The sequence below is a fragment of the Sebastes fasciatus genome, chromosome 16 (assembly GCF_043250625.1).
Source record: "Sebastes fasciatus isolate fSebFas1 chromosome 16, fSebFas1.pri, whole genome shotgun sequence".
Taxonomy (NCBI): Eukaryota; Metazoa; Chordata; class Actinopteri; order Perciformes; family Sebastidae; genus Sebastes; species Sebastes fasciatus.
Window position 1 is genome coordinate 21156893 of NC_133810.1, and position 24697 is coordinate 21181589.

General features: G+C 40.0%; 1 protein-coding gene across 5 annotated transcripts in view; it reads left to right on the forward strand.

Annotated features, from left to right (window-relative positions):
• gria3a (glutamate receptor, ionotropic, AMPA 3a) overlaps window positions 1-24697 on the forward strand; it is an 85525-nt gene that overhangs the window by 24383 nt on the left and 36445 nt on the right. For all 5 annotated transcript variants that reach the window (XR_012590390.1, XM_074611477.1, XM_074611478.1 and 2 more), the window contains exon 4: window positions 19144-19331. Coding sequence is in view for 4 of the 5 variants with exons in the window: in XM_074611477.1 (XP_074467578.1) it covers window positions 19144-19331 (188 nt within the window). In the remaining variant the exon portion in view is untranslated. The remainder of the gene's footprint in view (window positions 1-19143; window positions 19332-24697) is intronic.

Here is a 24697-nt window from a genome sequence, read left to right on the forward strand (position 1 = left end):
AGAAAAGCACAACACTTTACGCCTTCACACACTCGGGTCATTAAATACATGTTTATCTGCCGCAGTGCAACATCACCTATTTATCCTGGATGTACAGGCTATGAAATGTCCTCATTAAACAGACTGATGGCTGCTGGCAGAAAAGACCTCTTGAACCGAGGAACATCTGGGCATTACCAGCTGGCCACTGAAAGTAGGACAACACCGTTTTTTTTTCTTCATATTTACACAGTCTACTACAAATTTCATATACTACTTACATAATTTACAAGAATTTATGGTACAATAATAATGACAATTTACAAAATCATCTTAATAATGAAGGAATACTTCTTGGTCAAAAGCAGTTACAGTGTAAGAATGACCAACACAAGCTGTGTATAGAAATGTGTTTTGGCTCCAGTTCTTTTAATGACCTCTACAGTCTGGCTCTAAGACAACAAAGACTGTACTGATGTCAAGCGAAACATCAGCACAGTCTCAACAGATAACATCACTTTTTCTAATATGTGTCTTGGGGGTGATTTTGAGAACTGTTGTTTCATTAAGAAAATATTAAGAGCAGTACAGTACGTTCCCCATTTGATACTTAAGGAGATACAAACTGTAATGCAATACAGCAATATTGCATTACAGTTTGTATCGCCGTCCTTGTCCTCTCCTCTATGACGACCTCCATATATTCTGACTAACACAGTCATGTTATTAAACAGTTTGCTGATGTTGTTGCAGTCCTAACGTCTGATACCTACAGTACTACATTTGAGAAGCAAATTTTAAAATTTTTATATGTAGCATTTAATGTATTGAGATGATGGAGGTGGAAGAAGTACTCGGAGCCCTTTACCAATACAACAATGTAAAAATACTTTATAACAAGTAAAAGTACATAATGGCACATTTCCACCAAGCAGTCCAGTTCAGTTCAGTTCAGTTCGTTATACATTAGAACGGTTATTTTTGCTTTTCCATTAGTAAAGGTTGGAAATGCAAAAGATGCATTTTTAGATGGTTGTGTGCAGAGCTATGGTAGACTATCATTATCTGTCACCAGTCTATTCATCTGTCATCTGTCAATCGTTCATCATCAGAAAGTACGTGCGAAAGACAAATACCCATATAAATAGAAGCTGACAGAGACAACTTCCATATTACAAAATGGAAGTTAGTTAATGATATTGATCCTTACTTAAAACGACCTTGACAGCTTTCCACCTGTTACAGTCACTGATGTGTTTTGGTGTTAGTGAACACCTGTCAGCAGTTCAAAATATGTTAATCTTCGGAGGCCCATGTTTAATTTACATGACATTTGACATATGCCATTAAGATCTACAAGCCAAATGCCAACTACACAATCATCCGGACAAAGATAAGCAAGCTAATGTTATGCTAACTGAATGATAACTAAAACTTTGGCTAATACTGCATAATTAATCTACCGGTATCTTGCAAAATGAAACCCATAAAGTTAGCCTACCTTTGTGTCTGACTGTATACTATATATACTACATTTCATCTTTTGAATCTTATTCACTGTGTGATGTTTTGTGTTAGATCAGCAGTTCTTTTTGACACTTGAAGTAAACAGCCAGCGGATGGAACTCTTTATCCTCCAAAAATGTCCAACTTGCTGTTGATGACATCACATTCCTATTCCCTATAGGGACTGCAATTTTTAATTCACCCAACCCAGATTTTAAAAAGTGGCAGCTCGCAAAACTACACCTTACACTACACCGGACACACTATACTGTACTTATGGTGGCTAAGGTTAGCTAACTTTAGATGGATCTAATTTAGCTAGGGCTTTCCTGAATACCATTTTTTGGGCTTCGAAGCTTCGGTGAGAAATATTCGAAGGTATTTGAAGCTTCGGGACAGTGCCGCTGCCACGCTACTGTACGCACACGCACCTCTACACACAACAAACAGCGATATCCATCTGAGAATAACTAATAATAATTAATGTTGAATATGAATAATGTTGTGGGACTATTCCTTATTTCATGGGCTATTTTGGGATTTATACATTATTATTACATACTTATATATTAAAAAAAAAAAAAAACTAAGCAATCAAATAATGATTTGGAGGTCAGTTACCATGGCAACGGCCGAAGCTTTGAAGCATTTGCGTCAGCCCTAGTTTTAACAATTACATTTAGCCCATAATGCTACATAGTCTATCATTAATCTATAGCACATTAATGCATCATATTATATGAGCTTATCAGATGTATGTTTGTAAAATCTTAATATGTAGAGTAACTGTCAAATAAATGTAGCTGATTAAAGAGTATAATATTTCCATCTGAAATGTAATGGAGTAGAATTCTTACTCAAGTAAAGTAAAAGTACATCTAAGTTGTATTATGTACAGTACTTGAGTAAATTAAAGCAAAAGTACTTGTGTGAGATCTCACTGTCTTAATGTAGTCCTCCCAATTCATGAACTCTACGTAACGCAAACTAGATCTTCATTTCTATTTGTTGCCATTAAAATGAAGGACTACAATCTAACAACCTTAACTGTAGCTCTTTTTCTGCATTCTCCTGCCCCTCTGACAAATGGGGATGGTGGAGAATTTGCATTCGCTGTGTAATCACGCTGCCCTGCTGCTGAATGTCTGGTTGGTTTCGTCTCCACAAGGAAACGTCTGATTAATTGCACACCGCTAAAGAGCTGCTCTCAGCAGTCAGGCACACGGGCTCATTAACAGAGAGTGGGAGAGAGATAGAGAGTGGCCGAATGGCACAAAGCAGCTGTTCCGCTCTGTGAACACCTTACTGCACCTTCACTTGGAGATGGACATGTATCAATAGGCCTTGACCCCCCCTCTGTGGGTAAACACTGTTTTCCTCCCAGTCCCTAATATTGGGCCTGAGGCAGGGATTTATCAATCAATCTCCTCTGCTTCAAGAGAGCTCTTATCCTCCCTGTTCAAGGACTCTATTGTGCCTCATAGAGAACATAGAGCAAAGGAGAGCGTAACTGGGATACACATGTAACAGAATATCTAAGTAGTGCCTGAAAGGTACTTTTTTTGTAAGGGTTTCAAAGGATGCTGAAAAACATAGAGATGCAGATGAGAAAGCACGAGGCTGACAACTAAAAAAAAAACAATTCTCCAAGGTTAGACAGGACTGTGTCAAATTTAATAAACTCTCAAAAGAACAGTGCCTTTTTCTGTTGTTTTCTTAAGGAGAGCATGTTTATTTGGCTCCATGTTGTTGAGAATCCTCTCTGAGTCAGTGTTGAATGAATTTAAGAATATCTGTGGGAATCCGATTGCCTTTAGTTTACATTTGGGAATGGAGCGTGTTGGGAAAGGCACTTTAGATGCTGTGTGTGTGTGTGCGTTGACGTCATTGGTGAAAACCTCAAAGAGCGGTGTGCATTCGCCGAGAAGATGCAGCTGAGGCGTTAGCTGTAGTGTTTCTGCATGAACCAAACCTCCTCTGTTATCAAGCGCTCCCTCCGCTCTGCCAGACGCCCAAAATGGCACCGATTGATCCGTGCACATCCACGCATGCAGAGGCAGTGCAGCTCAAAGACAACATCACACAACATGTAAAGCTGCAGACTCTCTGCTCCACGCTGCAGTGTCAAGCCCATTGTTTATCTACAAAATCATGTATGTAAATTATTAATGCAGAATACCAAACATTTTCCAGCGAGAATTGATCAAATCTGATGCTTTTTCTTTCTCAGCCTGGGCAATTTGTAAGTTGCAGACTCCAGAGAGTTAAACAAACACAGTCACTTGTTATGGGCATTCTTGCTTTCAAACATTAAGACACATCTTCTCCGTTGAACAGATTGGCCAGCAGGCTTGCATTGCAGAGAATGTAACACACTACTGTAGCTACAGCAACGTTCAGAAAGACATTACATAACTTTAAACAGTTGCATCACTTTGTAAATCTTTGTTCTTTGCCTGAAAAGGGGAGTTGCAACGCTTGGCCTCATTACAGTCTGTACTCTGGGCAGCGCTACGTGACCAGCTCAGTATGTATGAACAAAGTCATTACTGCACCAATCGAGGATGCGTGCATCGCTAAACTGGCAAAAGTGGACAGAAAATGTACATTTGGATCATTTCTCTGTGTCCTTTTACACAACTTCCTGGTAGTTTGCTTAAAGCAGCCACTATTCCAGTGTAAATAAAAGGGCACCCGTCTCAGAGCAGACATCATTGTTTCAGGACTTTGGACAGCTCCTACATCCCTCATAGCTTTCTATGCCTTCACTTCTGTAAGCTGTATCTCATTTATTTTTATGCCTCCGCGCCTGCGACAGCCGTGGCTGGAGGCGTTATATTTTTTGATTGTTCGTCCGGACGTCTGTCCACTTGGACTCAAGAGGAACGTATTAGATTGTGGTGGTCAAAGGTCAAGGTCAAAGCGACCTCACGTCCATACCTTTTTCGTGATATCTCAGGAAGGTTTTGAGCAAATTTCTTCAAATTCGGCATAAACGTCTAATGGAACTCAAGGATGAACTGATTAGATTTTGGAGGTCAAAGTTCACTGTGACCTCACAAAAGGTTGTGTCTAGAAGGGAATCCGCACATTGTGGAAACCATCCGTGAGATGGTTAAGGTTAGGCATTGACCTTGAATCTTGCGAGAGTTTTTGCAAGTTTTTGCAGATCTCAGATCAGATTTTGCAATTTGCGGATTACCTTCTAGACACGACCAAACGTGGTTTTGGCCATAACTCAATAATTCATATACTAATTATGACAATGTCACACAAATGTCTAATAGGATAAAATTATGAAGTGATGACATTTTGGACAGACGGGAATGTCTGTTTTTGGCTTATCTAGCAAATTAAATACCTGACGAACCAAAGTACCTCATCAAAAATCATATACAAAATGGAGTATTGCCATAAAGCAGTGTATATTGTCTCACAGAATGAATTGTTATATTGTCCAGCCCTACTTACGTAGACATTTAATGTAGTTTAAATTTGTCATCTGAACATCATGGCCCAAAGGTACTTTCTCTTGATCACCCTGATGTATGGTTATTAGGAGGCAGTATGAGGAGCTGTAGCCCACACAGATCTCCCTTCACCTATTAATGACCTCCAGGGGACAGACAGGAAGTGAGAGGTGGAGAAACAACTTTTTGTAAGATGAGTATCTGATTGTTAAATGTGTGTTGTAATAACTATAGAGACAATTAGGCTTTTACTGTAATCTCACTAATTTGTGTTTATTATGGAGGCATTAAAATTAATTTGAGACCTGAGACATCCTAAAATCTTGTCAATAAGCAGCCTGTAGCTTGATCAATCATATTTGCTGTTACTATTAACAACATACAATCAATGCTTTTCCCCCCTCACCTCTCTACTCATAATGCTGCCACTTCAATACTTCAATACACAAGGTAATTTCAATCATTGATTATCTAATCAGTGATCTGTAAGGTGTGATAACATTCTTATTTTAAATGTCTATAAGCTCCTGTTGGCTCAAGGAGAACCCAGGGGCGAGCAGTTCAGGAGTAAGAGGGTTTATTCCGGCTAAAGTAAAGATTTCCCCCCTCAGCTAAACATTGTTGTCTCAGCTGCTCGCAGATAAAGAAATAGCCAAATCTTCAAATGAATAGAAAAAGAAAATGAAGCTGTACGGAGACGAAGAGTGAGGGAAGGAACAGAGGAGTCAGCAAAGCCTTTGTGCCTCTCCTGCGTCAGAAAACAGCAAATGGCACATGGGGCCAAGCACTGTCAGACATGCTGTCAGATGCACCGAATGTTTTTTACTCCGTGTATTTGGAGCCCCCTCCCCTCCTTTTTTCTGTAAGATCCAGCTTGTCATATCTAATATGCTCTAACCTCGCCACTTTACATGGCCGTGTTAGAAACCAGGTGACTCCTATCATTACGTATGTTCTTTGTATTTGCTTGTCTCCATTTTGTTTGCCCTTAGTTCCTAGTTTTGTCTGTTTTTGTTGTTATGTATAAAAAGTGAGGCATGATAAACACCCCACAAAGTTTGTATCACTGACATGCACATGCTTCTTAATAAAAATATTTGAAACGAAAAAAAAAAAAAAAAGAAACCAGGTGACTAACAGAGCGCCCCTCTGCTTTATAGGCACTGTTCGGTTCATGTCTCTGTGTTGTTCAAACGTCTCTCGTCTATTTCAGGACACTTGCTTTCAGGATAACACAAGGCCATTACAACAGTAGTCCTTTTGCATTATGAAAGAGATTGATGTGATTTGCGCTTCCCTTTTTTGCCCAAGAGAAAACGCCATTTTTATTTGCTTAAGAGTTGGGAGGATGTTTTTTTTTACAGGGGAGCTGAAAAAGAACAGGCAGTTAGTGCAGCTCTCACTGAGGGGCACGAGCCAGCCTGTTCCATTTCTTTTTATGTGGTTCAAATACAAATATCTGCGCTTTATATATGTGTGTGTTTTTCAGTCTCTGGCTCTGTCTGTTTTTATGTTGTTATGACTTCAGAATCGGAATTATCTTTAAATGCGCTAAATGCGATATTCAGAGCATTAATATAGCAGCAAACAACTATTTGCTATGTAAAGATAAAGAGGAGTAATTTCTACCTGAGCAGAGAATGAAGTCACTCTCCCTCTGTGTGTGTTGTATACCAAGTTTCTCCTTGCTTTGTTGACATCGCCGGGCCGGCCGCGCATGCTTTTAGTGCATGTTTGTGCATGTGAGCATGCCCCACTGGCTAGCTCACAGCCACCGCTCTGCATTTCTCTCATACAGTGGTTACAGCTGATAACGCCATCCTGACCGACAGCGTCATTGTGGAAGCGATCTAGGGCTGTCATAATAACCACAATATTGCAATACCGCACTATTGACAAGCCAATCGCAGGGAATGACAAGGAACTGCCACAACCACTATGTTCATGTTCATGTTCATGTCACACTACAAATGCCAGCAGCGTAATGAGGTGCTGAGCGTCTATTCTGCACTCAGCGCTGCGTGTTTGGTGTTTCTTTTCTGGATGCCCACGTGTCCGTTCTCTCTCCCTACGTGCTTCAGCCTTCCTCTTATCCAGAGCAAGTACTCTACCTTGTGCCAACAGTTTTACTCCTGCAGATATTCCGTATCATAGCAAACAGACGCAAGCAAAGAGTGTCATAAACGCTGCGCCTCATTGCCCTTTTGTGTTCTGCATTTCACAATAAACAAGTATTTAAATAGTTTTAAAACTATCATCTTTGTCATTTAAGATGCAACAATATACCTAATAATAGACCAACAATAAAGCTTATTTATATAGCACTAAAATCAGGATAAATTAAGTGATTTGCAAAAAAAAACAATGCTATAATACCGCATATCGCGATGTTGAGTCGCAGATTCCTTCACTGCGAAAGCCCTAGTAGCACCCACCCTCCGGTTCCCCCCAGGTTAACACTGTTATCTCTGTCAGCACTTTCGCAATTGTTTGCACTATTTAGCACCGTTAGCTATGAACTGCCGGCTTAGCCGTTGCCATGTTGAGAGCTGTTGAGAGGCAATAGAAATGCTCCCAATCTTGTATTTAGCACCTGTAAGTGCAACAAAAGTTCACAAATGATAAAATATGAATAAAACTTAAATAAAAGGATTAAAAGAACCACAAGGAGAAACTCTGCAGCTGTCACTAGATGAGAAATAATCAGTTTGATTAGCTCTGATCAGGGATTTGGCAACAGCGAGTGGTGTGGGGGTGCAGGGCTCTTTGTAGTTCAGCTTATTTGAAACAGGGAGCCGTTATGTGCATTGGTGTGCATTGGGAGTAGGCGTTGTTAGGCTAATTGTACTCAAAAGTGTCCTTTCACTGTCATTTGGCAGCTTTAATCCTTTTTATTTCACCCGCTCTGTGAGCATTGCCCACTGAAAACAGTCCTCTTTGTGGAGCCACGGATGAGCTTTGAGATTTTTTTGAGATTTCTCTGAAGCAGGTTCAGTGGCTTCGCCCGAGTCCCCTTTAGTGTCGCGCTCAGCTACGGGCAGATGCCTGCAAGAGAATTTTAAAGAGGTCACCTTCTCCGGGGAGGGGAGGGACGACTGAGTCACAGTTGAGACCGCTGCGTACACCACGCTCAGCCGTCATGTGAGCTGCTGCCCAAGACGGACGAGAAGAAACACACGGCCATGTGCCAGCAGGGCATCGGTCCGTCTCTTTCTTCCAACTCTGGCTGTCACATCTCTTGGTAAATGTTTTATTCCTTCAAGGTTTAAAATCTAGACTTCAGTTTAGCATATTTTTTTAAGTCAAGTAAAGAAAAACAAAAACTATACAATTTACCATTTAGAAGATGCTCTATTCTAACGAGTTATACATGGCTCTGAGTAACCTGTGATGTTATTTTGTTCAGAGTTGAACCCAATAGTGTTGTAACCCCTCTATAAAACCAATCCTCTGAGCTGCAGAGAACACCATATCAGAGGAGTACATACTGATCTTCTGGGCAGCGCTGTGTGGGCTACTAAGCTCCTATATTCAGGACAACGCCGCTTTGTGTTGCTCACTCTAACAATTGCATCATCTTTAGGCATTTCTTTGGGTGCATTTCGTGCACAAACTTCAAAGCAAAGTGTGTGTTGTGGACTTGATCATAAATACGGTATGGGACATAATCTCAGCGCTGTGCTTATAGTATGATAGCTTGAAAGGAAAACTTTTTACACTGCCACTTTGCCCCTCTGCCTGACTGTCGTTGGTTCGTGCACTGCAAATGTCACGCTCATTTGCATGATATTAAAACTATTTAACCATCGTCACCATGTCGCAGGTCTGGTTCATGTCAGCATTTACTCTCTTCAGGAGAACAACTGTTGTCTCTTCTTTCTCTTTGAGAAGAAGCCAATAAAAAACTGATTTCAGTTGTGAGTTGATGAAAGAGCAGGCTGTCCAGTCGAGTACTGGTGCAGAAGGAACCGCAGAGGAAACAGATGTTGCAATAACTCAGAACTTTGTCTTCCCTTTTGTTTTTTGCCTACAGGTACTGTATGAGTGTGTGTGTGTGTGTGTGTGTGTGTTTCTATCTACTGTACTTCTGACTTCAAGGTGCTTGCATCACTTTATTAAATGTCAAGAAACATTACATCGGATTTCAAAAAGTACAATTATGTAAATGTGTCTTTGTTTATCAAAGTTATTCTTGACTTTCAATATTTATTTACTTAAACCTGCAATAATTACTGACAATTGCTTATTTACACATCCAGCAGCTTTATTAGCATTTATTTGGGGCCGTGTTTCTGGTCACCTGGTGAAGTCCAATATTAACTCTCTTTTGGCTCTATTTTTGTTCTCCGCAATATTCTGAGGCAAATATCTGACTCTTTAGCTGCTAAATGCTCTGCTATGTTTGCTAGCTAGTCGCTAACTTTGTCTGTTTGTCTTTTGGTGCTAAGCAGGTAGTATACAGTGGGTTTTTAGAGCTTTTTTTTATGAAAACAGCCGCCTGTTGGCCAAAAAAACGACACTGATGAGAGCTGAGAGAGTGAACCAAAAAGGGCCGGAAAACCAAAGAATACGCTAAAGTCGCTAAAACGTTCCGTAGAGTTGCGTCGGTTGATAATTCTCGTGGGTTCATCAGTACTAGCGACCCCTTTTCCATAATATTAGTCATGTGATCCATTGTTAATATGAAAATAGCAGTTCTAAAGTTGTCGTGTCTAAAGGGAATTCCCAAGTTGCAAAAACGTGCAAAAATTTTCGTGAGACTCGCTGCACGACTACCTGTCCTAATGCTGTGTTCACACTTCGAGCATCACTTCAACATCCTACAAGTCATTTTCAATGGAAACCGATGACATGAAGCTATAACCTGATGGCCGCCTCTTATCGCTGCGTGAGCGGCGGGATAAAGTTGAAGTTAAGCTACAAATATAGTTGAGCTGGTCTCAACTTTTTTAAGTACTCAAATGATGCGGTGAAGCATCAAACATGTTTTTGTTTCACCCTGTTGCGTTCTATCCAAAACAATGGCGTTAGCCAGTTCCCAGGTCAATGACTAACCTTAACCATCTCACTAGAGTTTCGCAACTTGGGGATTATCTTTTAGACATGACCCTCTAAACCAGGGGTTCTCAAATTTTTTGGGGACAGGAGAGAAAATTTCCTGTAATAATCGTAACACTGATTAAGCATATGCTCACTACCATTTTTACTCTTAGATGCCATTGCAACTATTTCTATTCTAAAACTTTTCAACCTAAATATTTTAGAAATGCTTCATAGTGATTTACAGAAACACATTTCAATTTGAATCATGTTAAGATAAGATGAGCTAATCCTTTTTTAGTCCTACAGCGGGGACATTTTTTAATGTTATTGAATGTTAATACCACATATCTTTAAACAGGGCAATTTTATTCAAACCGCATTTGGACTCAAGTGGACAGCATTTATAGTGTACATTTCAAGTAATTTATCTTAAAAGCTCTCAGAAAATGAACAGTAGCAAGACTGGCACTGTCCTAATAAATCCAGATATTTATAATTACCTGTCTAAAGCAGACTTTAAGTAAGTGATTCAACTTAAAAATAATGAAGTTATTGCTGTGTGTCACAATCATATCAGAGTTTCTATTGGCCCAAAACTAACATGGGTGGGAGTAATGGACACAATATGCTTGTTTTATTGGCGCAAATGGTCCCCATCTGTAGATATGGACTTTTTAATGATACAGCACAATTTTATAATTAATAGCAAATTATTTTTTGGACCCCGTGACAGAGTGCCATGTACCCCTTGGGGTCCCTGTACCCCACTTTGAGAATCGCTGCTCTAAAGTAGCATTGATGGCCATCGAGGACAGAAGAACTTCTAAACAACCTGACAGACATAAATTTGGCTAATGTATTAAGCAAACAGTTGCCTGTTTGCACATCAAGTAGACACACAGCAACATTAGCATTCATTTGGAGTCGTCTTTTTGGACACTTGACAAATGTACGTCCTTGCCTGATAACTGAAGTTTAGCACCACTACACAGCACTTAGACATCAAGGCTGTCTTTGTAAAACATTTTACTTGTGCGAGAAATTAAATTGTTTTTCCCTGCTATATATAGCCTTGTGACAATATGCTCCTGATTTTGAATATGTATTATTTTTCAGGACGGTGCTGAATAATTGACTCTGTTGAATGCCCTTGATGGTTGTCCTGCCTGCTGGCTGTTGTAAAACGTACCATCTGTTTACAAAGTCAACCAAAAACTCTTGTACCAAAAGACTTTGTCATTTGTGCACCGACTGATAAATCACACCAGTGTTAATATTCACCAAGAGACCTTGGATGTCCTTTGACATTCAGATTTCACATTTGTGGTTATTGAAGTTAGAGTACACTAAATGTCACACGCACATAATTCCCTCAGTTCAGGACTTTCAAGCTTTTTTTCCCCACATACAGTATCTTTAATTGTAAGCGTACTAAATAGCTTAACATCGACAAGCTCACACAAATGTTTAAATCCAAAATATCCAGCTTAGTTTAGTGACAGCAAAGGAATGAAAATAAAACTCTCAGGGGAATCATTTGTAAATCCCCCTAAATCCTTATTCTTAAGCAGCTACTAAAATGTTTCAAAGTGTCATGCATATCCCAGCTTATGGTGTTCAGTACTATGTGACAGAATACTGGGAGGAGAGCTGACACTCAGCTTCTGCCTTTTCATTTCCCCTCTGCCACCAGAGAGATACACTCTGCTGGATTCTTGTGTTGATATCTTGGAGCTGTTAAAAAAAAAACATGTTTTCTGCCTGTTTGACCTGATAAAGTCTGGATGATGACAGAGCCGGATCCAGTCTGAGGTCAGCTCAGCAGCTTCTTATCAGACTCTTCACAATGCTCTGAGACGGGACAGTCGCACTAACAGTCCTTTTGAATTCCTTAACCTCTGTGAGTGTCAGACATGTGGACATACATCCTTGCCTCTTTAGACTGACTGTCTGATGCGGTGGCGCCCAGCAAGAGCCACTTGTCTTTAAAGGCCATACCTGATCTGAGTACTGTCTGCCGAGCTCTTCACTGTGAAGGTCAACAGCGGGGGAATGGAGGGCGGACGTGTCAGCTGAGTCGCTGTGCTCTGAATACTTAGGAGCTGTATTGGGAACATGTCAGCTCACATGTCCATCAGTGCTGGTCACTAGTGAATGGTTGAGAAGAGCCAATTGTTTTTGCTGTGAATGGATGATTTAGAAAAAAAAAATAAAATTCAGATTCTTCATTTAAAGGGACTGTTTGTAAGATTCAGAAATGCTTGTTAACAGCGACACCTGTGGCCGTTAAGTCAACGAAAGTCAGCGTCGGGCTCACGCTTGTGTGCTTTAAATAGACATGAACGAGCATCGCTCAAAACAGTGAGGCGACACACGTCAGCTAAAACCAAAATATCACTCTATATTTCACCTGCTTGGCAGTAATGTCAGCTGACCAGTTTGGTCTGGAGGAGCTGCAGCAGTTATTTCTGCACAAACGTCCACTGTACATTCACTAGATAATCTCAGAGCTACGAAGTCTTCTGCAGTGTGTAGTGTGCGCGCATGCACGTGAGGTGGAGCGAGCTAAGTGAAGGCAGACAGGCTGAGGAGCAGAGGAGCAGAGTACAGCAGAGACTCCGGCCCTGGAGACCAAAGCTACGGTCTCCCCCGCTAATACGACCGCGGTCAACACCGTTTTGCACGACGGGCTTCACTAGATATAACTTTGCGGTTATGGTGCTTCCGTGTAGTTTGTGTTGGAGTCTTGTCTGAACAGCGTAGCCACACACGAGCGCGCATATGCGAGCGCGCATGGGACACTGTCCCGGGTGATTTATATGTGTAAGAAGTTACAAACCCGCCCTTTAAGAATCAGAAATTGCTTGTTAATAGTGACACCTGTGGCCGTTAGGTCAACGACAGTCATCGTCCTGTTGCTCGCGCTTGTGCTCGCACTACGTAGGGGTGGGGGCTTGTCATTTATTGGAGTTAGCAGACTCCATTTCTAACCGAACATTAGCTATGGTTGCACACTGTTAGCCCTGAAGCGAAGCTGAAAATAAAGGCACTCACGAGCGCGCATGACGTCACATCCGTTGGATTTTCCTGGAAAAAACGTCCCGCATTCTTCACATTAAAAGCAGTCTACAGGCTGATAGAGGAAACCCAGAAAGGAGCGGAAGGTCTCAGTTTTTAAGTAAGGTGACAACCTATTCACACATTGGCAATAAAAAAATATTTTAAAACATTTATACGTGTAAAAACGTACATACAGTCTATTTAAATGATGCACATTGTCTTCTTTTTACTCTGGGTTTTTTGCACATGAATGCTAAAGGCAAGTCTAAAAGCCCTGCTAGTGGCCCCAAAATGACCATGCTGTGAATACTACTACATCTACTTGAATACTACAAGTTCCAAAATGAAAAAAATCTTGGGATGTGGACTTAGAAAGAAGTGAGCATACTAGACCTCTGTAGCATCTCTGCCTTAAGCTAGAGGCTCAAGGCTACATTAGCTGCTAATGGCATACACACACACAAATCTCCAACCCTAACTGTCGGCGGTCAAATTGCATTGTGGGTAAAATAGGCGCCAGGTTTTGACATGGAAGAAGATTGCATGAAATAAAAATGATGATACCAGAGATATCATCTTTTTTATTTCATGCAATCTTCTACTGCATCAATTTTGATCCTTTTTAAAAAACTGTCCATGTGAGCCTGACAATGTTATAGAAGCGCAATGATAAATCATTGGAGTACTCTTTTAAAGATATTCTACAACCTTGTACACTGTAATGAAACTAAATATGAGTTTAGCTGTGAAAAAAAAACGAGTCGTTAATTGTTGAAGTACAGTGAAACACTGATGCTAATCTGAGCTAATCTCCCTTCTGAATCTACAAGAAAACCAGTCAAGAGCAACTCCACGTCCTCCCCATGTAGTTTGACCGGATTCATCCGCATCTGGATTTGACAAATTACAAGGAGATTTACATAAAGCTGGTCCTGTTGAGATGCATACTGATTCAAAAGGATGCAGTGTCTATAAATTAGTTTCGGCAAACATTTAAAAGTTTAGAGAAACACCTAAAATCCCCTACAGACATGTTTAAGACATTTAAAAAAAGACTCTGAGACTTTGAATAATAATTTGTGTCTAATGTGTTTTTCCACAAAAAAAGTTATATTGCATTCGCCCTTACTCTATCAATATGCAAATATTATTAATTTCAAAAGTGTAACTGCTGGACACAAGATGTCTTCTACTTTACTGAAAAGTCCATTCTCAGTGTATATGTACACCGGGGGCTTCAGGGTTCCACCTCACACTTGTGTAAGTTAAATAATACTGGACAACGATCGGCCTCCAATCTAGCTGTGGTGTCACAAAGTCATGCTTGTACATACACATCTTAAAAACAGAAACTTGCCTCCTTCAGCAGATGAATGTGAAACCAGACTTCTTGCGTACAAACTCTGCACACGCATCACTCAGCACAGTGAAGGTCAAACATCCAAGTGAAGTAAAAATAAGCATAACACATTTCTGAATCGAGAGGGACTTTAAAATTCAGGTCTAATAGCAATAACAATTTAATAATTCAAGAAATGAGGAACTCTAATATTAAAAGGGCATGTTCAACAGTCTAAGGGCCTCACTGAGGTTTTATAATACCCGTACCTTTACAAATAATGCATGGATAGCTGTGTAAGTATTAATGAGCACTGACTTCTATGCATAACCTAATAAAGCATACATACTGGAGGTGATATAACAGCCTCAGCAGCCATGATAGTTAAGAGCAGTCTGGTCTGTGCTGCAGGGAGGTGGTGCATCGCTTGACTGTGATGCAGAGTGAGAACCAGTTTCCATTTAGCCCGTGTAATGCCAGCTTCCAGTAGAGAGGCTCTGTAGCTGACGTGTATTTACATAAACACATTTTACACCAGCTTATTCAGCACCCAGTAATAATAGCCCTTATTTTATGGAATCAGCAGTTTTATCCCTGCTCTGAGAGAAAAAGGGTAACGCAGCATGTGATGCTGCTTTGCTCCGCTCATTTAGTCCAGTCGGCTGCAGTGTGTCGGCTGTGGTAAACCATTTTAGTTATGACCCAATACAGCACGTAATGAGCTCCCGCCACCATGCATTGTCACCACCACTCAAGGTATTCTGTGCACTGCTCTTCAGATAATGGAAATATGCAAATTTATGATGTAAGTTGTCATTATCTGTCTTGGGAACTGTTATATATTCTGCTGTTTTTGTGCTATTTTTCTGCTTGATAAGGTGTTACCTCGTCAAGGTTCATTGGTCTTCCTACATGATGCATTTTTTAATGGCTGCAATTCATCCCAGTTTATACATCTGGTCTCACAGCCTCAATAGACAATGAACTGGATTTTTTGAAATGCATACATTTTAAAGTAAAGTTGCTTAGATAGAGGGATTTGAAATTGACATTAGATGCCAGCTTTCAAATTTCACTTAACTCAAATAACAATCAACCTGAACTCAAAAGACCTAAAGAAAATGCTGTTTCAGCACAGAGGGATTGATCACTTTAAAAATCCACACGGCCTTGTGTCTGTGGCAGCGACCTATTTTTCTGTCAATCAGCCAAACGCTAAGTTCATAATAATATTGTACCTATTGCTCACACGAATAAACATAATGTAAATGCAAATACATAACCTATTTGTATGAATACACCTAATTTATTCATACTGTGCATAAAAGTTTAAAATTAACTATTGTGACAACACGTTCTCATCCCAACTCGTCACATGCTGGCGCTTTGTCAGACCCCTCGACGACACTATTCGGTCGCAGTAAACACATTAAGCAAATGTTGTGAATAAAACTGAAACCCTTGCTTAGGATTACACAACAAAACCACTTAGTGAGGTTTTGCAAAAAACAACATGGTTGGGCTTAAAATTACTGTATTTTTACAGTGAAGATGTGACTTGATGTTGTGAACATGGGACATGAATGACCAGCTGATTGTAATGTGAATGTGAAACATAACACACAGGACACAAACAGCGGTCTCCTGGATGAAAGCCTTGTGTTTGTTGGACCCGTCCACAACCTCTCCTGTTCGCCCTGTATGTCTCTTTTGCTTTTAAAACTACGTCACCACAGTCACTTTCCCTGAGCGTTTACTGTTGCCACAGATGGGTTTACGTTGTAGTTAATGGAAAGCCTGGTGCGTTTCATACATAATAATACAATGGAAAGCCTGGTGCGACTCATACCGGCGCTAAAGGGTACCTTGTGCGTCAGTAACCAACGCCAACGGCCGTGACAAAGCATTGGTATTTGACGCCATGGGAATGAGAATGGGCTGGTTGTGATGTAAAATGGCCTGTTATACTGTTGTGTTACAGTTATTTTGAAGCTGTTAAGGTTTGTCTGGTAAGACTGACAGGAGCAACACTGCTATACACTTTTGACTGTAGACTTAGAAACGTAACTAATTTGTTAATATTTTACTAATTAAGATGGATAACACAAGTAGTTAAAAAGTGCTTTGACTATAAAATCTGAATTGTCCCATGTTTCTTAAAGTGGACATATCACAAAAAAATCACTTTTTCAGTTTTTTGTGGGCTACCTAGATCCGAAAAAATGTGATTCAACAAGCCATTCAGATTTGGCTCCCCTTCTTATGTCACATGCAGGCTCATTAGAATATATCACCCACAGCTTGAGAGCTACCTTTGCAAAGGTGCACCATATTTTTCTCACCAGCCAATCAGAGTAGACTGGGCTTCTCAGGAGAGGTTCTTAAAGAGACAGGCGCTAAAACAGAGTAATAATAATATAGTAATAAATATAATGTGTTTTTTTAACATGTTAGCATGTAAACATGTTCTAGTAGAAACCCAAAATACAAGTATGAACCTGGAAATGAGCATGATATGTCCCCTTTAACCTTTATTTTATTTTTATGGGACATCTTCCAAAGCCCAAGACTGGATTTTATTATCCCATATGGTTGTTGTAAGAATCTATGACAGTATGTGTGAGAGTGTGTGCGAGCATGTCATTGTGTTTGTCCTCACATGAAAAGCTTCAAATAGCTCAGCAAGAGGTTCTGGTTTACTGGAACAATCCCAGATATCAGACAGTTCACCTTCACTTCCTTTTAACTACATATCGAAATGTACCAATACCACCCAGTAGCTGACAATAATTTCTCAGATTTTACTGTAACATCAGATTAACGGATAGAAAGCTCAGTAGAAACAAAACTTCATCAACAAGCTGTACAATTGAACGTGCGTAAAATGACCATGACATGTTTTTTCTGAAAGGAAACTGAAAGGCTGGTGGCTGTACTTGTTAATTTTTCAGCCAAAGCTCTTGTTTGTTTTCCCAAAGAGTATGTAAAAAATTCCTCAAATGACTTTCCTCACCTTAACAAGCTTTTTCTTTTCAGCTAGATGTCTCTCTTTTCGGCTGGTTTAGAAGCTGTCTTTATGGCCCATCATGACTGCTGATCATGTGTACTTAACCCCCTTAGTAAACTATCAGTGGAACCATCCAAATTTCTGCAGGTGTACTGTGGATTTTCAGCATAGCTGCTCAGCCAGGTTACTGTTAGCTCAGCTTCTTCCTTTCATATCTACTGATTCATCCCGTGGCACAGTGAGCTCTGCATTGTGCTTGCTAAACTGCTTCTTTAGCAGTCCATTTCACTACATTTGCTAGAGTATGAGCTACACGTCTTATTGTCGTGTCTTTGTTCCCTGCTTGTGTCAACTCTAGCCTTAAATTTACAAGTTTGAATTCCTCAGTGAGGCAGGAAAGAGATGAATGATGTGACCTCCTGTGACACGCTGCTAAGGCAGCATGGGACACAGCCATTTCCCAGTTAATAGTTAGTTAATTACGCTCTGTAACCTCTCCATCTTTCTCACAGGCGCCACAGCTTTAACTTAATCTTTTGTGGGTACATCGACATCTCTGTGGACTCTTGTTCCATTTTGTCTTTATTCCTGAATTTTGCGTGGTTGAAGTTTTCTTATTCCTAAACTTTTGTCATGCTTCTCTGATATTTGCTCTAAAATGAGTCATCAATCGTGAATCTAGCAGCAGTGATATATAAATATTAGGACTGTCAAAGTTAACGTGATAATAATGCGTTAAAGCAAATTTGTTTTAACGCCACTAATTTATTTTCTAGATTGTCGGGAAGGAGGCTAAATAACACTCCAAACTAGCACTAAATTTTGGCAAGGAAAAACTGTTATGGCCATTTTCAAAGGTGTCCCTTGACCTCTGACCTCAAGATATGTGAATAAATAATGGGTTCTATGGGTACCCACGAGTCTCCACTTTACAGACATGCCCACTTTATGATGATCACATGCAGTGTTGAGCAAGTCATAGTCAAGTCAGCACACTGACACACTGACAGCTGTTGTTGCCTGTTGGGCTTGAGTTTGCCATGTTATGATTTGAGCATATTTCTTTATACTTAATGCAGTGCCTGTGAGGGTTTCTGGACAATATTTGTCATTGTTTTGTGTTGTTAATTGATTTCCAGTTATAAATACATACATTTGCATAAAGCAAGCATATTTGTCCACTCCCATGTTGATAAGAGTATTAAATACTTGACAAATCTCCCTTCAAGGTACATTTTGAACAGATAAAAAATGTGCGATTAATCGCGATTAACTATGGACAATCATGCGATTACTCGCAATTAAATATTTGAATCAATTGACAGCCCTTATAAGTATACTTTCAATTTCCATCTACTCTAGCAACTGTCCATATTCCTTTGTCAAGAGACTGTTTGAATAACACTCAAAGGGATTCAGATCAGACCTGTTATATTCTGAAACCACTTGATACAATACCTTGTTTACCTGCTGTATACATTATCTGCCGTCATTTATTTTATTTCTTACAAGGGAATTTTTTTTCAGATAAACGTTTCATTGCTGCATTGTGAGTTTGTTAATAGTTGTAATAAAAAGCTGCTCAGACATTAAACATGTTGCTAACCGTAGTCGAAAGCCAGAATACCCTCGCAGCTCTTCTTTACAACAATTCGGATTCCCATCACGGCGTTTACCTGCTGGTGTGCTCTAAAAACAGACAGTTGTCTGATGGAGCTCTTCTCCCTCTGCTCCTCCAGGTTTTGCGATCCTCCAGGCCATCATGGAGTCGGCTGTAGCCAATAACTGGCAGGTGACAGCTCGCTCGGTGGGGAACATCGTGGACCCCACAGAGTACAAACAAATCATCGAGGAGATGGACCGCCGGCAAGAGAAACGCTTTCTCATTGACTGTGAGGTGGGCCGGATCAACTCCATACTGGAGCAGGTATTGAGCCAACACACACACTACTAGTTTAACCTGCTTTATTTGTCCTTAAACACATTTATTCATGCTCATGGAGCTGCATGTTTCTAAAGGAGTAAACATTGTCTTTTCCTCGCTTTTTGCCTTGAACGTCATCTCCATCTACACACTCAGTGACACTCTCCTGCCTTTGTTTGTTCCCCACTTTTCATTTATTTGTTGTTATTACCCTAAACACACCTGGAGTGCATCATGATTGCCTCAGATCTCAAGATTCTCATTTAGAGGATGATGGTAAAACAGGCGAGACGGGTGCATTCAATTAAGGCTTGTTATTCGTTGTTTTGTGGCGCGCACATTGTTTGAGGTCACCTGGGCTTAATTCACGTGGAGGAATTAAACAGCCTCCTCGTCCTTGTTTCCTAGGTGATCATCTGCTACAGTTTTCCCATTGATTCAGAGTCAGTGTTTGTTAACGCGTGCTGCTCACTGTGGCTGCACCGTGGAGGATACTTTATTGTCAAAACCTATTAAATGAGGGTTAACTGGGAATTTGATTACTTAATCAGAAGATCATTAGTGTTCATTTGGAGGATTGGAAGCTGTTTTGCACATGTGGTCACATTTAATTTTTAAGTGTTTATTTATGCAGTTGAATAGATGCCTGGATTTCTCATCTGTTTTTCTTTTGATCATCGGTCTACTACACTTCAAGCAAATGGAGGGAATTTTATTTGGATAGTTGAATGTTGATAATATCTCAATAGGGGTTGTGTATGTGAGTAAGTGTGATAGAAAGATGAATGAATGTGATAACACTTGGAAGTGTGATACATTTATGTTTTATGTATGTGAATGTATCCAAGTTTCATGTTAGCCTGTCACCTATTTATGATATATCTTATCTTATATTTCAAGGCATTGCTCTCTTTAGGTAGTAAGAGATTGCAAGCAAAACCCCCTGGTGGAAGGCATGCAAATTTAGTTCATTCACTCATAAAGTAATTATGTACACTGTCTTGCCTTTTTTCAATTTTGCAATGTTTTTCTTTGCTCTGAATCAAATGTTTTATGGTCACGAATCATCTCGTAGCAGGTTGGCTTGGTTTCATGCTTTTTATATAAGGATTTTCTGAAATGTCGATGGAGGAAATAAATGGGAAATTCATTTCCAGAACTGGAGATGTTCAAAAAGTGGGCGGCCACTGAGCACTATAAGTTAAAAGGTGTATCTACACTAGACTAGTTAAATGCAAGACTGCTCTCGCCAGAAAAATGACAACACTGGTCACTTAAACCAACCTCTGTTTACAATTTCCTGATCAGCGGCGTCTTGCGTCCATACTCATAATTACTGTCCTCTTTTAGAAGGAAAGTGGTGTGACATTGTTATACTGCTGCAAAAGAGAGCTTAGGGAGAGGTTAGAGGTCAGGAGAGAGGTGGATTGTTGGGTATATAAAGTATTGAGTTTGACACTGGAAACTACAGTTCATGTCCTGTCTCTTATTTTAATCAAGTAGTTTTAATTGTCTAAACCAAGCCTTAAACATGCAGTAGAGAGATTCAAAAACGCTCACATGAGTCGTTTTTAACGTCACTGACAAATGGACGATCTTGTTATTAAAGTATGAGGACTTGTTGGCAAATAAAATGTGACCTATTCGACAGCTTAAAATTGTGTGTTTCCCTTCAGTTTGGGTTATTGCAGCTACTGTACACACAGCTGCTCAGCAGAGTAATGTGTTATAAAAACCGTTAAGCCCACAAGTTTGTTTTTTGTGTGTGCTCATTTGAACCATTAATCCCGAGCACATCTTAACCTTCTGTTCTTTGCTGAAATATTTGTGTGTAAAGGCTTCTGCCCTCTACGTAATGATCTTCATTATTGCCGGCCTTACGAGTTTTACTCTGACCTTCACCACAGATCTGTTTTCATCTGACGCGGGGGAATATTCTTGGTGACAGCACAGAACATTTTCATTAATTAGGAGAAGTTTACTTTTCTCTGCCCTTCACGTTGACGCAGAGGGTTTCCTCAAATGTTCTCAAATTGCCTCCATATTAGATTTGAGTTATCGAATCAGATAATGGCGGTCACTCGGTGTCACGTCAGGCCGATCCGATCATAATCTCTTTTATGTGGCGCATTAATGCGAGTGGTGGCCTTGTAGGCAGCATGTGTCAGACGAGTGTCTCTCCAGCTGCTTGAGAGCGGCAACACTCGCCTGCGTCTCCAGAGAACGGTTCCTTATGCGAGCTGTGACATCAACACTTGCTTTAATGTAATATGAGCTTCCAGTGTAAGTAGGACACACTGTCCCATAACAGCAACAACAATGAGCCTACTATAAATAGCCTACCCTCCTAGCCTGAGGGAAGATCTCTCACAAAGGCAGGAGTGAGCAAACACAACCGAGATCACTCAGGCATCAGGAAGCAACCATTCTGGACAGGATTTATTTTTTAACCAGTGTTTAGGATTTGACCTCATAAACACTATAATAATCTAAATTAAATTCTTTTTATACCTGCATTTAGGCTATTATCTTTACCCAGTGCATTTATACGCAGATATCCATCATTCATTTTGTGCTAATTATCTTTGTCGAGGTAGTTTCACTTGTAACAGGGCTTCATTTGTTGATGAATGTGCTGTGGGGTTTTTCGCTCCCCTCTCGCCGCCTTTAAATGTATCAGTGTGCTTATCCCTTCACTAAAGTAAAGGCGGAGTGATAAACACCTTTAAGGCTTCTCATCAATAATAGAGGCACAGTGGCTTTCTAATCGCTGCCAGAGGACCTCCAGCCTCCTCCTGCACAGTGGACAGACAGTGAAAGAGTCAGAGAGAGAAAAAAGAGAGCTTGTGGGAATTGAGCCATTTACTGTGAGTCTCCCTGTCTAGTGCTGTGGAGGGAAATAGGAGAAGTGCTGAACACCCAGAGGTGCACTGGAATTCCACACCCAGTGAGTAGGGTAGTAAAACAAGATTCTACGTTAAGGATGAGATTACATCTGTGTGCATGTTATTTAATCCTGTGTGTGAATTGTAGTTTTTGTACGTTGCTTTGCGTGGGCATTGATTTTATAGACCATGACATAACAAATGGTTTCTGTTGCATAAATATTTTCTCCGAGTTTTTTTCTAAACTTGGTTGTCTGTTCCCAAATATACAGTACTGTATATTTAAACTAAAGCTGTGTCTCAATTCGGATACTTCCGTTAGTACACTTCCATGTAGTACACTGTGCACACTATGTACTTACTTGTGTAGTGCGTGGATTTCGACAGGATAGGGTTGTCTCAAATCGCACACAGCTGTTTTGCACTCACGGACATCACGCCGTATCGGCAGTAATTCAATTCACACGGATAAATTAACCCAATAATGGCTTCTATCCGACTTCAGTATATGGTACTTAGTGAAAAGAACACATGTTTCACTTAAATTTGTATAGTATGGTGCTTCCTCACCTGCCATTTAATTTTCACCATTTGGTGGTGGCAATGTGCTATAAAGGTTACAATGCATCAATGAAAGAGGAGAAGAAGAAAATTATGCAAACGATGCAGTTTTCAAAACGCTTAAAAGAGATTTTGCTAATGTTTAAAGTGGTGGGAAATGCATTCAGTGTGTTCGTAATAGGGATGTCACGAGAACCAATACTTCGGTACCAAGTCGATGCCAACATTTTGAAAACGTGCCGGTACTCGTTTTCTACAGTACCACAGATACCGTAGGTACCATCATGGCTCAAGACTTAAGACGTTCCATTGTCCTGGGGATGATAGAAAATGTGTTTGGGACACAGACCCTATTTTTTCCCTGATAATACAACATGTGAACAACAAATCTGTGTTGAAATCAGCAGGCGAGAGCTAGTTATCGTGAGCTGTTAGCTCGATGCAGGGCTGTCCTTTTATCAGTTGCTATCGTTAACTAGATCTCGGCCTGCCGATTTCAACACAGGAGGTGCAATTGATTTACATTATGATGCGTTCAGGCTCCATTAAAAAAAAAAAAAGAATATTGGGGCAAAGGTAAATTATAACGTTATCATGATGTGTTCAAATGTGGTTTTGGGCGAGAAACTTGAATAGATAAAGTTGTTTGAAGGAGATGTTTTCAGCGCAATGTAAAATAGATAATAGAGAGGGAATTATAGCCTGTTTAACTTCATAACAAAAAACAGTATGTAAATGGTAATAAAGGAGTGGATGTTGAAGTACATGGGATTTATTGTTTTACTTATGTTTTTTACTGGGTATTGAATATTGGGAATCATCGAATTTCACTGGTATTGGTACCGACTACTAAATTTCTGGTACTGTGACCTCCCTAGTTTGTAAGACTTTAAAGATACACAACGTGCATTTTGGTGAGGGACGCTAAATGTAAAGAAGGGCACATTTGATCATTTTAAAGGAAGCAGTGCACCTTTCTAGATTACTGTCACTACACAACCAAAAACAAACTAAAGACCAAGGAACATAACAGTCAGTACTCTGATAAGTTGACCTCAGGCTATAATAAAAATAATGGATAATACTCCTATTAGGGACCATTTTCCAAGCTTTCCTTGCTAGTTTACCATATACTATATGAGACCTCACCTTGAACTGCAAATACAAATGTGAACGAACAGCATGAACTATAATTCCCTGCAAATACACCACAACAACAAGACAACTATGTGTGCTTAGACCTGTATTTCCTTTTTTTCTTTACTTCCACTATAAACAAGAAAACATGGCTTCTGAAAAAAGAAAAACATTGACTGCAAAGAGGAAGTTTTTGTAGAGTCCTCTTTGTAGCCCAGGCATCCAAAGGAGACCCTAGAGAAGTCTGAGTTAAAAGCAGCCCAAAATGAAAAACAACATCAAACGTGCGTAAGCAGGAGAGCTGGCAAGTGCACAACTGCAACAAGGGTAGTAAGGACATTACAACTTCATACACATTTTTATTTTGTTGAAATTGGCATTCAATAAGAGAACTGTGTTCAGAAGTGTGTAGCTGATGGCGGCTGAAAGCGGAAGAACCATCAGACGACACATAGTCATAGGAAAAATACTGGCAAAAAAAATAATAATTCTAGCGTTTGTATTATACTGAATTCATTCAATAAAGAATGAAGGTGTTTTTACATATAATAACAATTGAAATATTAATATCTAGAACTAAAATCTGTCTTTATTGTGTATAATATGCAGACAGAGAGAAGTTTCATAATGAGGCACAACTACTTTCCATTCAAAGATTGAGCTTTGTGGTAAGGACTGGTGGACAATAGAGCATTTGCAGCAATGTTTGACTGATACACAGCCATGTCCTTCCTCTGCTATATTTTTTTCTTTAATGCACTGCTTTGACAGTTAAATCCCTCCTCA